Genomic DNA, 15171 nt, shown 5'->3' with positions numbered 1-15171 from the left:
ATAAGGACATAAACAAGAATACATTACTAGTCATCAGGGAAAAGCAAATTAAAATTACAATATATACCACACCATACACAGAGCAGAATGGCTACAATTTAAAAAAATGACAACTACTGGTAAAGATGCACAGTAACAGAAATGCCCACACACTGTTGGTGGGAGTATAAAATGTTACTCCCACCTCCACTGCTAGGTATCTACACCAAGAAAAATAACCATATTTCTACAAAAATGGTGCAAGAATGTTCACATCAATTTATTCATAACAGCCAGACCAAAAAAAACCGACACTCTGAATAACTGTATTGGTGTGAAGTTTTAGAACAAGCAAAATGAATATACAGTGGGAAAAAATGAGAATAGTGACTGTTCCAGGGGTAGGAGGCAGTGAATATAAACTGGGAAGGAGCATGAGTAAATTTTCTGGAGGACTGGAAATGTTCAACACCTCGAAAGGGGTTTGGGTTACACAGGTGTAAACATTTGCCAAATTCATTAAATGGTACACATCTAAGAATTTTACTACACGTAAGTTCTTGTTAAATTAAAAAACAACAAATATTTAACTCTAGTTCGTGCAATGTATGCTGAAGTATTTGGAGGTGAAGTATACTGACTTAAGTCTTAAACTTACTTTGAAATGTGCCTAAAAAATAAGATCAGTATTTGTTTGCTAAAGGAAATATGACAAAATATTAGAATCTAAGTCCTAGGAATAAGTGTGTTCACTGCACAATTCTTTCAACATTCCTCCTGTTTGAAACTTATATAATGTGAGGGAGGGGAAAGGAAGGAAGGAAACAAAAGACAGTTTTGTATTTCGGTAGGGATATTTCTTTCCATCTCCAACCTTAGCCTTATTTTCTTCCCTTTAGACCCGTTACAACACCTGGACACATCAACTGAAGAGCCTGTATCTCTGACAACTCATTAAGCCACACACTTACACTTACTGTTTTTTTATACTATTGACTTCGAACCAATTTTATTTTATTTCTATTTTTTTAAGATTTTTTAAATTGATTTTTGGAGAAAGAGGGAGAGGGAGAAGGAGAGAGAAACATCAATGTGAGAGCAGAACACTGATCGGCTGCCTCCTGCAGGGACTGAGCCTGTAACCCAGGCACGTGCCCTTGACCAGAAATTGAACCAGCAACCTTTCAGTGCACGGGAGGGTGCCCAGCCAACTAAGCAACACCAGCCAGGGTAACCTTGAATCAATTTTAAATTTAATTCCTAGTCACCAAAATTTTGACTTGACTGATCAGAAGTGGGTCCCACAAATCTGAGAGAAAGGCAAGAATTGTAACTGGGTGGTTAGAGATTCCTCAAGTTGAACACAACTACCATCAAATCTGACTTACTATATATTATCTTTGTAATAACTTTACATGGGTTACCAAACATGAGGTAGACACTTCTTAGTGTAGATGAGGAAACTGAGGCATGGAGATATATGGCCTAATATCATACAGCTATTAAATGACAGACATCCTATAGACACAAGCTAAATATATTTCTTCTTCTTATCCTTATTTTAAAGAGAAGGAAGGTGATGCACAAGGAAGTTAATTTGATCAAAGTCATTCACACCAGTAAGTGGCAGAACTGTACCTCACATGACAATATCAAGCGATTAAATTTCCCCAAACTCAATCTTATTATATATTGCTTATCTAGTAAAAATAACACAAGGTAAGCAGGAAATTTGGGGAAGCTACCCATTAGTACCTCTCTCCTCAGAAGACTGTAACTTCAGTGCAGAAGAGGTAGGGGTAAGAGGAGTTGGGTGAGGCATCCTGGGATGTGAAGTTGGCAGTTGGCAGTTGGCCGGAATGGAGAGAGGTGGCCCAGATAAGGGAGGAAGTGATAAAGAGATCTGGGGAGTTAGATTTTCATAAAGTTCCTAACAGTTAATATACCAGGTAATAAAAGCCAAAGTAAAGAAATTAATTTTAACACCCCCCCCCAAATATATCAACAGAGCAAAGCCAAGCTAAACACAAATCTACAAGACAGCTAAAATTAAGCTACAAACATCAACCTGAGATTCAGCTAAATATCTCAGAAATTATATCTTTTTAAGTTCACACTGAAGGGAAATAAGCAAAATTCACAAATCTGCCATTTGGCAAAAAACAAACCAAGCAAATAATTGTTCTCATACAGGGATAAACTTCAAAAAGGTAGGGCCACAAATTTTACTGAGAAATAAAAAACATGTCTAAAGAACAAGTTGATGCTATATTAATCAGATATTAATTTCCTTATGTATATAACGCAAGACAACCCATTTCTTAAATGTTATTAAATCTACATAGTTTTAATGACAAAAGAAAATTGGTTTGCTAAGAAAACTTAAAACATTTTATACACTATATAATTAAGGGCATTCAAGGCTTTTTCTTTCAGATAATAGAATACATTAATACATTCCCTCCTTCCACAACACTCCAGCAGAGCAACAAGCAGAATCTAAGGGGAAAAAACAGAGCCTTAAGACCAATAACTGAGCCAAGGCCCCTAGCAAAAATATCACAAGATAGGCTATATGGCAGGAAGTCCACACTGCCAAAGAAGCTATGATTCTGATGAGCTGTGCCTCTGGAGAGAGGCACAACTACAAAACTGCTAAACAGGAAAAAGGGAGATAAGGGAAAAAATGAAACAGATTTCCCAGGTTTTGCAATAGACATGAAGAAAATTAATACTAATACATACACAATTTCGATCAAAACATGATTTCACAGTCAACAGAAACTGTTAAGATCTCCTGTTTAAAAATCTAAATATATACTCCTGAAAAATTCGTGAGTCAATGAGAAAGTCACAAATGAAATTTCAATTAGAAAACAAATGACAGTCCTAGCCAGTTTTGCTCAGTGGCTAGAACGTTAGACCAAGGACTGAAGGGTCCTGGGTTCGATTCTGGCCAAGGCCATGTACCTCGTTTGCAGGCTTGATCCCTGGCCCCAGAAGGTTCGCATCCCGGAGGCAACCAAAGGATGTGTCTCTCACATCAATGTCTGTCCACGGGAGTGGAGTGAAGTGAAGTGAAGTGGAGTGGAGTGCAGGGGAGGGGGAGGGGGAGGGGAGGGGAGGGGGGGGAGGGGAGGGGAGGAATGGCAAATGAAAGCACTATGTATCAAAACTTAAGTGATCCAGCTAGACTGAAATTCATTTACAAAAAGACTGAAATGAAACCTGCATTCAACACAATGCAGGTAGAAAACAAATAGAACAATCTATAAAAAAAGTTAATTTAACCACTCTTCAATTAGTCTCTATCTTTTTCAGATTTTTATGTTCAGAATATATAAAGAACTCTTCCGAATAAAAGAAATAACCCAATAGAAAAAAACAGATAAAGAGAAAACCCAAATGGCCAAGAAGCTCAAAAACATGTCTCCCTTCCCTAGTAAACAACAATACGCAAAATAAAACTCCAAGAGCATGCCAATTCACAGCCATAACATCGGTAAAAAATTTTTAAATCAACTACATCAAGAGCTGATAAGGATAAAGAAAAAGCAGATCTACCTATTGTCATGTGGAAGTGTTAAACTCTAAAACTACCTTGAAGAGCAATGAGGCAACATCCAATATATTTGAAGACCTGTATCATCCCTTATAATACAGCAACTCCATTCCTAGAAAAGCAGCCTAGAGCAAACACCGCAGGAGGGAGAAACGCGTAAATATTCACCTCGGCTTGTTTTAGGAATCAACCCAAATGTACCCTGCAGGATGGATTGTGGTAAATAGTTACACTGGGTAAACATTACTGTCAAAGGAAATAACCTCAAGTTACCTTTCACAACACTGATAAAGTTCACAAATAATATGAAAAGGGCAAGTGAGATGAATACAAACCACATTAATCCATTTGCGTAAGTTTCACAAATTGGCAAAACCTAATTATATAATAATATCCTATGGGTGAAATAGTTTCATTAATTGCAATTCTTTTATTAAAAGAATTATGGCTTTTTAATGACATCCATGAAATTGTTAGTACTAGGCTGTTTTCTGTGTTGTCACAGTGAAGGTGATTTTAAAAGCCTGGTAGTTTAGAAGACACACACACTTCAAAGGAACTATGTCAATGGCAGATTATTCTTGTGTTGAGTCTCCTTTAACCCCACCCTTCGAGACCTCCCGTCCACACCACAACACACCAAAGCTTTCAATAAACATCAAGAGTATTAAGCATATAATCCTACCTCCACCTCCGGAGGTTTAGTTGCCACAAAGCGTGTCCTCTCTCGTCTCATCTTGCCGCCTCCACTACCTACTCCAGAAGATACACCATTGGCTGCAGACATACTGAAATTTGGGTAAGACAAACCACTAAGCAAAAAAAAAAAGAAAGAAAGAAAATTGAAACAAATGATATATTACTACTCTGGTCCATAACTTGTTAACTGAACACCTAAATATTAGAACTGCTAACAAATAAGAAAATAAATGTACAGCTAAAGCTGACAGAAATTTTATGCATAAAGTTTCAATTTTTAACCTGTCTTAATCTTCAAAAAGGCACATGAAATCACATACAGAACTTACAATTTACATATAAAGACATTTAGCTATAAAGATGACATTACCTTTCTTGTTCTCTATTTTGTCCTGGTGTCGTACTTTTTTCATATGTGGTCTAGAAAAAAAATGAAACCATATTTAAACACTTGCTTATTTAATTTTTTTTCTTTGATTTTTTTCCATCATACCCTTTTATTTTATCCCCCATACCCTCTTCCACCTCCACAGCCCCTCCCCCAAATCAACACACTCTTGTCCCTGTCAATGAGTTTTCTCTTTTTTGTTCAATCCATCCACCACCCTCAGCCCCCTCCCACCCCCATCATTTTCTTAATACCACCCTTCTATCTGTGAATTTTAATATTTAGAGTCAGGAATTTGACAGTTTTTAGTTAATGAATCCTAAAATTTGCAACTTGGGCCTACCTTCTGAATAGTAAGCAAGAGTTAGTGTGATTACATATACACATAAAATCTCACTGAGCACAACTATGCTTTAAACAAAATGGCACTCTACAAGGTTAATATACTCACCAACCACAAAAATACATTTATTTACCTCTTATTATGACACATTAAATGTGCAAGAAAATTTAAAAGGCTATTGCTTTTAAAATGATTCTTTGACACTCACCTCCTCCCAGGACCACATCAAAATTACAACTAAATTATAGGATACTCAACCTAGACAACCATGTGAGGACTAGAATAAGACAGGGATGTCCACTTTCACTGCCTTATTCAACACAGTCCTGGAAGTCCTAGCCACAGTGATCAGATAAGAAGAAATAAAAGGCATCCAAATCGGAAAGGAAGAAGTAAAACTGTCATGATTTGCAGATGACGTGATCCTACAGAGACCTCTAAAGGTTCCCTCAAAAATTTACTAGGAATGATAATGAATTCAGTTAACTAGCAGAATACAAAATAAGTATTTAGAAATAGCGTGCATTTTTACACAATAATGAGCTAAAGGGAAACTAAGAAAACAATCCCATTTACAATTGCATCAAAAAAATAAAATACTTAGGAATAAAGGAATAAATTTAACCAAGGAAGTAAAAGACCTATACTCAAAAAATTATAAGACACTGAAGAAAGAAACTGAAGATAAAATAAATGGATGCATATATCGTGCTCATGGAGAGGAAAAACTAACATTGTTTAAATTTCCATACTACCCACAGCAATCTATAGATTCAATAAAATCTCTATCAAAATACCAATGGCATTTTTTCACAGAACTAGAACTATCAAAAAAACTTATATGGACCCGGCCGGTGTTTCTCAGTGGTTGGGGGTCAACCCATGCACCATCACCAGTTTGCTTCTCGGTCAGGGCACATCCTGGGTTGAGGGCTTGACCCCCAGTGGGGCAGGAGGCAGCCAACTGATGTTGATGTTTGTCTCTCATCGATGTTTCTCTCTCTTTCTCCCTCTCCCTTTCTCTCTCTCTAAAATCAATAAGACATATTTTTAAAAAAATAGTGCCCGGCACACACTCAAATATTTTTTAAAAACACAAAAACTTATATGGAACCACAAAAGACCCCGAATAGTCACAGCAATCTTGAGAAAAAAGAACAAAGTTGGGGGGAATCATGCTACCTGATCATCAAACTATATTACAAGGCTACTGTAATCAAAACAAAATGGTATTGGCATAAAAACAGACACATAGATCCATGGAACAAAATAGAGAGCCCAGAAACGAACCTATACCTATAATGGTCATTTAATATATGACAAAGGAGAAAAGAACACAATGTGGTAAAAACAGTCTAGCATTAAATAGTGTTGGGAAAACTGGATAGATACACGCAAATAAAATAAAACTTGACCAGCTTCTTAAACCATACACAAGAACTCAAAATGGATTAAAAACTTAAATGTAAGACTGAAGATCATAAAAATCCCAGAAGAAAACATGGATAATAACATCTCTGACATTTCTCTTAGCAATATTTTCCTGATATGTCTCCTCAGGAAAGGGAAACAAAAGAAAAAATAAACAAATGGGACTACATCAACCGCAAGTTCTTGCACAGAAAAGGAAACTATCAACAAAATAAAAAGACAACCTACTAAATGGAGGAAAGTTAATAACCAAAATTAATGAAGAACTCCTACAACTCAACACCAAAAAAACAAACAAACAACCCAACTAAAAAAATGGACAGAGGACCTGAAGACACTTCTCCAAAGAGGACACATAAAGGGCCAATAGACATGAAAAGATGCTCAACATCACTAATCATCAGAGAAATGCAAATTAAAACCACAATGAGATATTACCTCACACCTATCAGAATGGCTATCATCGATAACTCAACAAACAAGTGTTGGCTAGGACATGGAGAAAAGGGAACCCTCTTGCCCTGTTAGTAGGAATGCAGACTGGTAGAGCCATTATGAAAACAGTATGGAGGGTCCACAAAAAATTAAAAATAGAACTGCCTTATGATCCAGTGATTTCACTTCTAGGTATATATCTGAAGAAACCCAGAACACCAATGTACTCCTTGGCTACTGCAGTATTTATAATAGCCAAGGTATGGAAGCAACACAAGTGCCCATCGATGGATGCGTAAATAAAGGTGTGATATATATATAATGGAATAGTAACGAGGCCATAAAAAAAGAATGTAGCCCGGCTGGGTGTGGCTCAGTGGTTAAGCATCTACCTAGGATTCAGGAGATCGCAGTTCCCTGACCAGGTTGTGGGCTTGATCTCCAGTCCAGAGCATGCAGGAGACAGCCAATCAATATTGACTCTCTCATCACTGATGTTTCTCTCTCTCTCTTCCTCTCTCTGAAATCAATAAAGACACATTTAAATAAAAAAAAAAAAAAAAACATAATCTTACCATTTGGGACAGCATGGATGAACCTAGAAGGTATTACGCTAAGTGAAATAAGTCAGACAGAGAAAGACAAATGACAAATACCATATAATTTCACTTATATGTGAAATTGGAAGAATAAAGTAAACAAACAAATAAAATATAAACAGACTCATAAATACAGAGAACAGGCTAGCGGTTGCCAGAGGAAAGGGTGGTTGGAGGACTGAATGAAAAAAGTGAAGGGATTAAGAAGTACAAATTAGTAGTTACAAAATAGTCATAGGGATGTAAAATAGTCAAAAATACTGAAATAACTATGTGTGGTGCCAGAGGGGAACTTGAAATATCAAGGGGATAACTTTGTAAAGTATATAATTGTCTAACCACGATGCTGAACACCTGAAACTAAAACAAAGTAATAATGAATTTAAATTGTAATTGTAAAATTTGAAAGTACTTAGAAAATGAATGCCAAAGTACTTGAGATAAACAGATGTGATATCTGAAATTTCTTTTCAGATAGTCCAACAACACAAAACACACAGATAAAGCAAATGAGGCAAAATTACTTAATCTAAATCGTTAGTACATACTAGTATTTACTAGTAAACACTAACTTTGGATTTAAGGTACCAGCCATTTTAAAGCATTCCATTTCATAATCATCACTAATTCACAAACTACAGGCATTATCTGCAATGGTAGAATACTTATGTTACATTATTTGTTCTTCATTTTAATCAATATTCAAAGACCAGTGAAAATAAACACATACTCACACTGTGTTTTTTATCTATTCTTTGATTAGTCTTCTTTAATTCGCCAGATGGGGTCAGAGATGGTTTAAAATAGGCAGTTCGATTTGCTGCTATGGAAACTGGCTTTGGGGTCATGAGCCTCTGAACCGGAGGATACTGACAGATGACCTTATAGGTAAAAAGAAATCAAAGACAAACCTTCATTTTCATGTATTATCAGTGATGCATAGCTAAAAATTATTTGACAATAGCTAATGTGACCTAGAGACTATGAGTATTTCTTAGAGAAATACCCAGTAAATGCAAACAAATACTAAGAGTAAAACTGATAATAAAAGAACCAAGGGTATGTGAGTTGTGTCTGTGTGTGCTTATTTACACTTAGATATGTAAAAAATTCCAAAATGGTTTCATAGACTATTGTATTCCAGACTTGATGACTTTTCACACACATGCACACACACAAAATAGGAACTATATTCAACACTGTTCCACAAATCTGTTTTACAGGATCAATTTCAAATATATAAAGTTGATTTTGCCACATTTCCCCCCAAATTACTGCCTAAATTTTCTTCAGCTACAGATATTTTAAAATTAGCAGTGAAAATACTTTAATTGCTAAAAATGTGAACAAATCTCTTTCCAAGTTAATTTTCCTCTATTGCTTTTTAAAAATCAAACCAAAATTCTTACAATTTAAGTCTGATTAGTAAAGCATTCCAAATCTTAAAATGAACTGGCTTTATTATCTAAGAATACAAGTGTTTTATCAACAATCTTTTGCTACCCTGAACACAATAAAAATCCTGTTGGTTTAAGATGACTATAAAGTCTAGAGTATCTACTCTGTCCAAAGATTGTAATGCTATGAATACAGCCCTTTCACTCAGCAGCAGCTGTGAACAGCACTGAATTCCTAGGCAAAGCCTCTGTATGGTTACTACCTCCTCCCTAAATCCTCGTCACAAGTGTGATCCTGCAACTCAAGGAGACAGTCTACATTGTAGACTGTTCTGATTACACTTGTGAAACATGAACTACAATACTGTTATCTGTATAATTATTAACAGCCATTAATAAGACTTTATTGGTATTGTGCACAACCATTAATCAAAATTTTTGATGAGAACTTATATTATGGCACAATTTTTAAAAGTTACTTCTTTTTATGCAATCTGATATAAAATAGGAATCTGAGAAAAGCAGCTAATGGATTAATCCCATCACAGCAGCTAATGATGGATTCCCTCTTGCCTGATAACAAATGTCTAGATAATTCTAAAAATTGAGAAGCAACACAATCCCAAGGAGAAAACTGAATTTTAGCTTTCTTCTCTGCATTAGAATTTCAGTAAAAATAATTATATTTTAACAATATCTCAAATACAGTCCTCAAATTAATTGAGAATTATGATAATTTTAATCAATTACTTCTGAGGGAACTAGGTATTATAGTAAACGCTTCCTTCCACAAGTAAAGATGTGGAAATCTGCTTCCCCTGAAGAATACTTAACTAGCCACAAATATAACAAAAATACATCTTTTAAACACTCTCAAGCATTTTATTTTTTCCACAGTAATCTCCAAAGCTAATTTTAAGAAAACAGAATACACTAAAAAGTGCTGTCAGTATATAAACTATATTATATTGTTTTAATAGCTCTGATATTTTGAAACAGTATTTTTGACTCACTGATGAAAGATATGCCAATTTGAAATTCCATTACACACAACAGGTTTGACATAATGTTTATTAATGAGCAAAGTTTGCAAAGATAACTATATTCAGTGAGCACTTCAGTTCACTGAATTTATAACTGCTAAACACTTCAAGCTCTGTTCACTCCTACTTCTATTTATTAAAACGTAAAAGTTACTCATAAAGACTATGAAGATGCTGAAGATGGAAATTCCAAATAACCAAAAAATGGCTGAGCACTTACTACTTGGAGCATTGTGCTAGGCCCTCACAAGAGGCAAGAATGTGCAATTTTTAAAAATCTTATTGTTCAAACATGTTCCCTATGACTATCAACTAAATCCAATTCGTACATTTGCTAACTTAAAAATAAGCCAAACAAAACTGCTGATACTTTCCATGAATAAATGCTAAAAAAAGTCTTTACCTTTTCCCTTTTGGCCCGAAAATCTGTGGTGGTATCTATCCCACTCCTATCAAGAGGCTGAAGAAATACAATACTATTAGAATAGATTGCAAACTTTGAAAAATAAGACTTTCATCATCAATATGTAAAAATATCTCTCTCTTAAGAGGTTAAAAAGTCAACTTACAGAATTCAGTGGAGAAGAAACAACAGATGGAATTCTTTTTGCATCCTGTTAATTTTGAAATAACAAAATTAAGATTTTTCACAAACTCAATTCTGTTACACTTCTGCTTTTAATTGTGATTTTAAACACTTACTGCTAAAGGGCTTGACATCTTCTCTAAAGACTGCAATATTCGTCGGGCTGTTGAACTAGTCACACCATAGTATTCTGCATTGACTTGCTTAGCTTTCATTTGTCTTCTGAATGGTACCTATAAAGTAAAATTTGTATTATTTGTTGGAACTGTAAACTCTAAAGCACCTTTCTCAGAAAATGAAAATATTTACAAAATAGAAGGGTGTCCAAAGCAAAACAGGATTAACGTAACAATTCATCTCTGGGTAATGTTATTAATTGCATATTTAACTTTTTTTCTCTATGCCTTTACTGAAAATCCATTTCTCTGCCTGAGAAATTACTTTTACAATGCAAAAAAATGGTATGATAGCATACAACACTCTAAAGCTCTCCCGGCTATGTTAAATCAAAAAAATGAGATAAATGGTAAAACATTCTATCATTACCTTGATATTATTCCTAATATTTAAATCAAAGAACACTAAATTAGTGACAACTGTGTTAAACTATTAGTTATTCTGGGTATTAAATAATATTTTATTATAGTAAATTCCAAGATAACTAAACAAAGACTGCAGACTATATTGCAATGGAAATTTAAAATATTAAACTGAATTGTTTCTGAATTTTTAATATAAGAAAAGTTTTAAATACACAGGCTATTTCTTTTTTCTTAATGTCTTTATTGATTCCAAAGCAAGGAAGGGAGAGCAGGGAGAGAGAGAGATAAAAATATCAATGATGAAAAAGTCAACAATCAACTGCCTTTTGCATGCCCCCACTGGAGACTGAGCCCAAAATCCGGGCAAGTACCCTGACGAGGAATCGAACCACTATCTCCTGTATCATACATCGATGCTCAACTGCTGAGCCATGCCAGCCAGGCCACAGACTATTTCTTAATAAATCATTTCACTTTCTTAAAATTGGACTTAAGAAAATAAGCTTATAAGAAGATAAGTGACCTTTAATACAAAAGCAGTGTTTACAAATTCCAATAGAAACACCCCCTTTATGCATTACAACATTCCAATAATCAAGTGACTACCACAAATCAAAGCACTATGGGCAATGCTTAATATAAAAAAGATATATTACTATAATCAAAACATAACCCAGTTTCTACAAATAGATCATAAAAACTGAATCGTGATAACTACTTTAAATAATGTTTTCTATCAGACACCAAACATTCACTGTATTTTCAGAGTAGCTACAATATTCTGCATTAGTTTTATTAACAACTTGGTGCCCATTAGGATTGCTGTTCAGGCCAGAAGCTTTGGCAAATGTGAGGCAACATTAAAATCCTCTAGAAAATTATGAGAGTCTGTCCTGTCACTGGATTCTACTGGCCACTGGCCTCTCAGTGCCTCAGTTCACTAATCAATAAAATGGAAATGAATTAGAGAGTCTTTAATACACCTTCCAACTCTACTGCTCTAGGAAAGGAATAGCAAATAGATTCATCCCAAATGTCAATGATAAATATCTGAAGCCTGTGTTCAGAAGGATTCAAATGGTATGTGAGGACTCAGCATTAAAAAGTACAGGATTCAATATAAAAAATAGAGGATGGCAGTGTAGGTACCGGCCGCATTCAACAATCACATCAAAATTACAACTAAAATACAGAACCACCATCACTCAGAGCCTCCTGAAATCTGGCTGAACAGAAGCCCTGAAACCAGGGAACTGAAGGAGCACCAAGACCGGTAGGAGGGGTGCAGACGCTGGCGGATCGGGGCTGGATCTCAGAGACGCAGCCGCGAGCCCACACTCGGTGCCGCGGTTGAAAGCCGGGAGGGACATCTCAGCGGTGGAGGTTTCCCAGAGGAGCAAGGGATCCCAGCCCCACAACAGGCCCTGAGCCCAGGGTTCCAGAGCCGGGAAGAGAAGTCCCCACAACTTGCAGCTGTAAAAACCAGCGGGGACTGTCCCTGAGAAACGCCAAGGCTACAGGAGCCCCGGGCTTTCCTCTTAAAGGGCCCAAGCATGGACTCACTCAGATGTGCTACCTCTGAGCCCAGCGCCGGGCAGCAGCTTGAAAGGAACCTGGGTCACTCGGGGAGAAACTAACCTGCGTGGAATCAGGGCAAGAGCTGGAGGTACAGATTCCTCACAGACACAGGAGCTGGCAGAGGCCATGGCTCCTTTGGCGAGTCCTCTCCACACACAGCCTGCAGGCAGGTGCCATATTTGAATTGCCAGCACCTGACTCACACCTCTGCCCCCCCCCCCCCCCCCCCCCCGCAAGCTCTTCCAGGCCATTTCCAGGGGTTTTTCTATGCAAGTGGCCTCTCGAGCCTCATGCTTAGGACTTTCCTAAAACCTGTCAAACAAGCAGCAGAGTGCCCCATACAGCTTGATAAATGCCCCTGGCCTGGCACTAGCGGCAGCCTGCACTGGTTCATAGCTTGGCCTCTCCTGGACAACGCCAAGCCCAGCACAAGTAGCAGCCAACTACAGTTTGCTGTGTAGCTCATGCTGGGTGGACCTGGGCAAGGCACGGGCAAGGCACTGGCACAGGCTGACTTTGCACCTCCTGGGAGGCCCCAGAGACAGTGCACCTGGTGGTCAGACTCAACCATGTTGGATTACAACCCTACCACATCCACAAATGACACACTCAAGGGGCACACTTGATGAACACCAAAGCTCCACTGAAGTAAATCCTGCTCCACAGGGGTGTCTCCAGCACAGCAGCTCTTTGGCTGTAGTAGCAGTTGGTCCTCACAGCCGATTGGCCTGGGGGTCAATTCCTCCCAGGGACACCAACAGCAACCAAGGCTCGACTACAACAGGACAGTGCACACAGCCCACACAGGGGAGCAACTAAAAGGGCCAGCTCAGGTGACTGGGGAGGCTGAGCTACTGGACCCTACAGGACACCTACTACACAAAGCCACTCTACAAATTCCAGGAGTCATAGCAGCTCTACCTAATACATAGAAACAAACACCTGGAAGCAGCCAAAATGTGGAGGCAAAGAAACATGTCACAAAGGAAAGACGAGAAGAAATCTCCAGAAAAGGAACTAAATGAAATAGAACCAAGCAAGCTACTACATACAGAGTTCAGAATTATGGTTATAAGGATGTTCAAGGATATTAGTAAGACTATTAAGAAAACAAGTGAGATAACTGATGACATAATAAAGTACCAATCAGAAATTAAGGCTACAAGAACTGAAATGAATAATAATTTACAGGGAATCAACAGTAGAGGACTCTGAGAATCAAATCAGCAATTTGGAACATAAGGAAACAAAAAACACCCAACCAGAAGAGCAAAAAGAAAAAAGAATCCAGAAATATGAAGACAGTGTAAGGAGTCTCTGGGACTTCAAGCGGTCCAACGTAGATGCCAGAAGGAGAAGAGAGCAAGAAATTGAAAACCTATTTGAAAAAATGACAGAAAACTTCCTCTACCTGGTGAAAGAAATAGACTTACAAGTCCAGGAAGCACAGAGAGTCCCAAATAAGAGGAACCCAAAGAGGCCCACACCAAGACACATCATAATTAAAATGCCAAAGGTTAAAGACAAAGAGAGAATCTTAAAAGCAGCAAGAAAAAGCAATTAGTTACCTACAAGGGAGCACCCATATGACTGTCAGATCATTTCTCAACAGAAACCTTGCAGGCCAGAAGGGAGTGGCAAGAAATATTCAAAGTGATGAAAAACAAGAACCTACAACTAAGATTACTCTACCCAGCAAAGCTATCATTTAGAATTGAAGGTCAGATAAAGAGCTTCTCAGACAAGGAAAAGCTAAAGGAGTTCATCACCACCAGACCAGTACTACATGAAATGTTGAAGGGTCTTCTTTAAGAAGCTAATGAACAAAAGAATCTGACAAACTAAACAGATCCAGAGACATTGACGCATGCAACAGACGATCATATTTCAGAGGGAAAAGGGAAGGGGGTGGAGGGTGGGAAGAGATTAACGAAAGAAATTATATGCATATATGCATAGCCCATGGACAGAGACAATAACAGGGTGAAGGCCTGGGGAGGAGGTGGGAGCGAGGTGGAGGTGGTCAACTGGGGAGAAAAAATGGGACACCTGTAATACTTTCAACAATAAAGATAAATTTAAAAAAAATAATTGATGAAAAACAAAACAAAACAAAACAGAGGAGGAAGTAGCAAGAATATACTCTGACTTGGACTATCCTAGGAATCATGGGCTTGTATCATCTATCTTCTACTATCATGCTAAACTATTTTAACTAAAAATGTCTTTTAAAAAATAATATAATCCATGCCCAGCCGGAGTGGCTCAGTTTGTTGAGTGTTGTCCTGTGCACAAAGGTTGCCAGTTTGATTCCTGATCAGGGCACATATCTGGGTTGTGGGTTCGATCCCCAGTTGGGGACCTACAGAAGGTAACCTAATCAATGTTTCTCTCTTCCTCTCTTTATGAATGTCCTCAAGTGAGGATTAAAAAATAAATTAAAATTAAAATATAATCCAGTTTAAGCTTGAGAAAACTCCCTGTGTAACTTCAAGATCCAATTAGCACTTTCTTAAAAGATAAAATACTGCCATTCATGAACATACTCAGAAATAACTCAAAATTACTGCCATTTATGAAAACATCCTC

At 37.2% G+C, this 15171-nt stretch overlaps 1 protein-coding gene across 3 annotated transcripts in view; it reads right to left on the bottom strand.

Moving 5' to 3' along the window:
• The window catches only part of NUP153 (nucleoporin 153), a 66645-nt gene that overhangs the window by 28883 nt on the left and 22591 nt on the right, over positions 1 to 15171 (bottom strand). For all 3 annotated transcript variants that reach the window (XM_016205261.2, XM_087820629.1, XM_016205267.2), the window contains 6 exons: positions 10579 to 10695; positions 10446 to 10490; positions 10280 to 10336; positions 8171 to 8317; positions 4611 to 4660; positions 4227 to 4353 (listed from right to left, as the gene is read on the bottom strand). In XM_016205261.2, the coding sequence (XP_016060747.2) occupies positions 4227 to 4353; positions 4611 to 4660; positions 8171 to 8317; positions 10280 to 10336; positions 10446 to 10490; positions 10579 to 10695 (543 nt within the window). The remainder of the gene's footprint in view (positions 1 to 4226; positions 4354 to 4610; positions 4661 to 8170; positions 8318 to 10279; positions 10337 to 10445; positions 10491 to 10578; positions 10696 to 15171) is intronic.

This window comes from Miniopterus natalensis, chromosome 9 (assembly GCF_054644295.1).
Source record: "Miniopterus natalensis isolate mMinNat1 chromosome 9, mMinNat1.hap1, whole genome shotgun sequence".
NCBI lineage: Eukaryota > Metazoa > Chordata > Mammalia > Chiroptera > Miniopteridae > Miniopterus > Miniopterus natalensis.
Note: the sequence above shows the minus strand (reverse complement) of the source record. Positions and strands in the feature narration are given on the sequence as shown.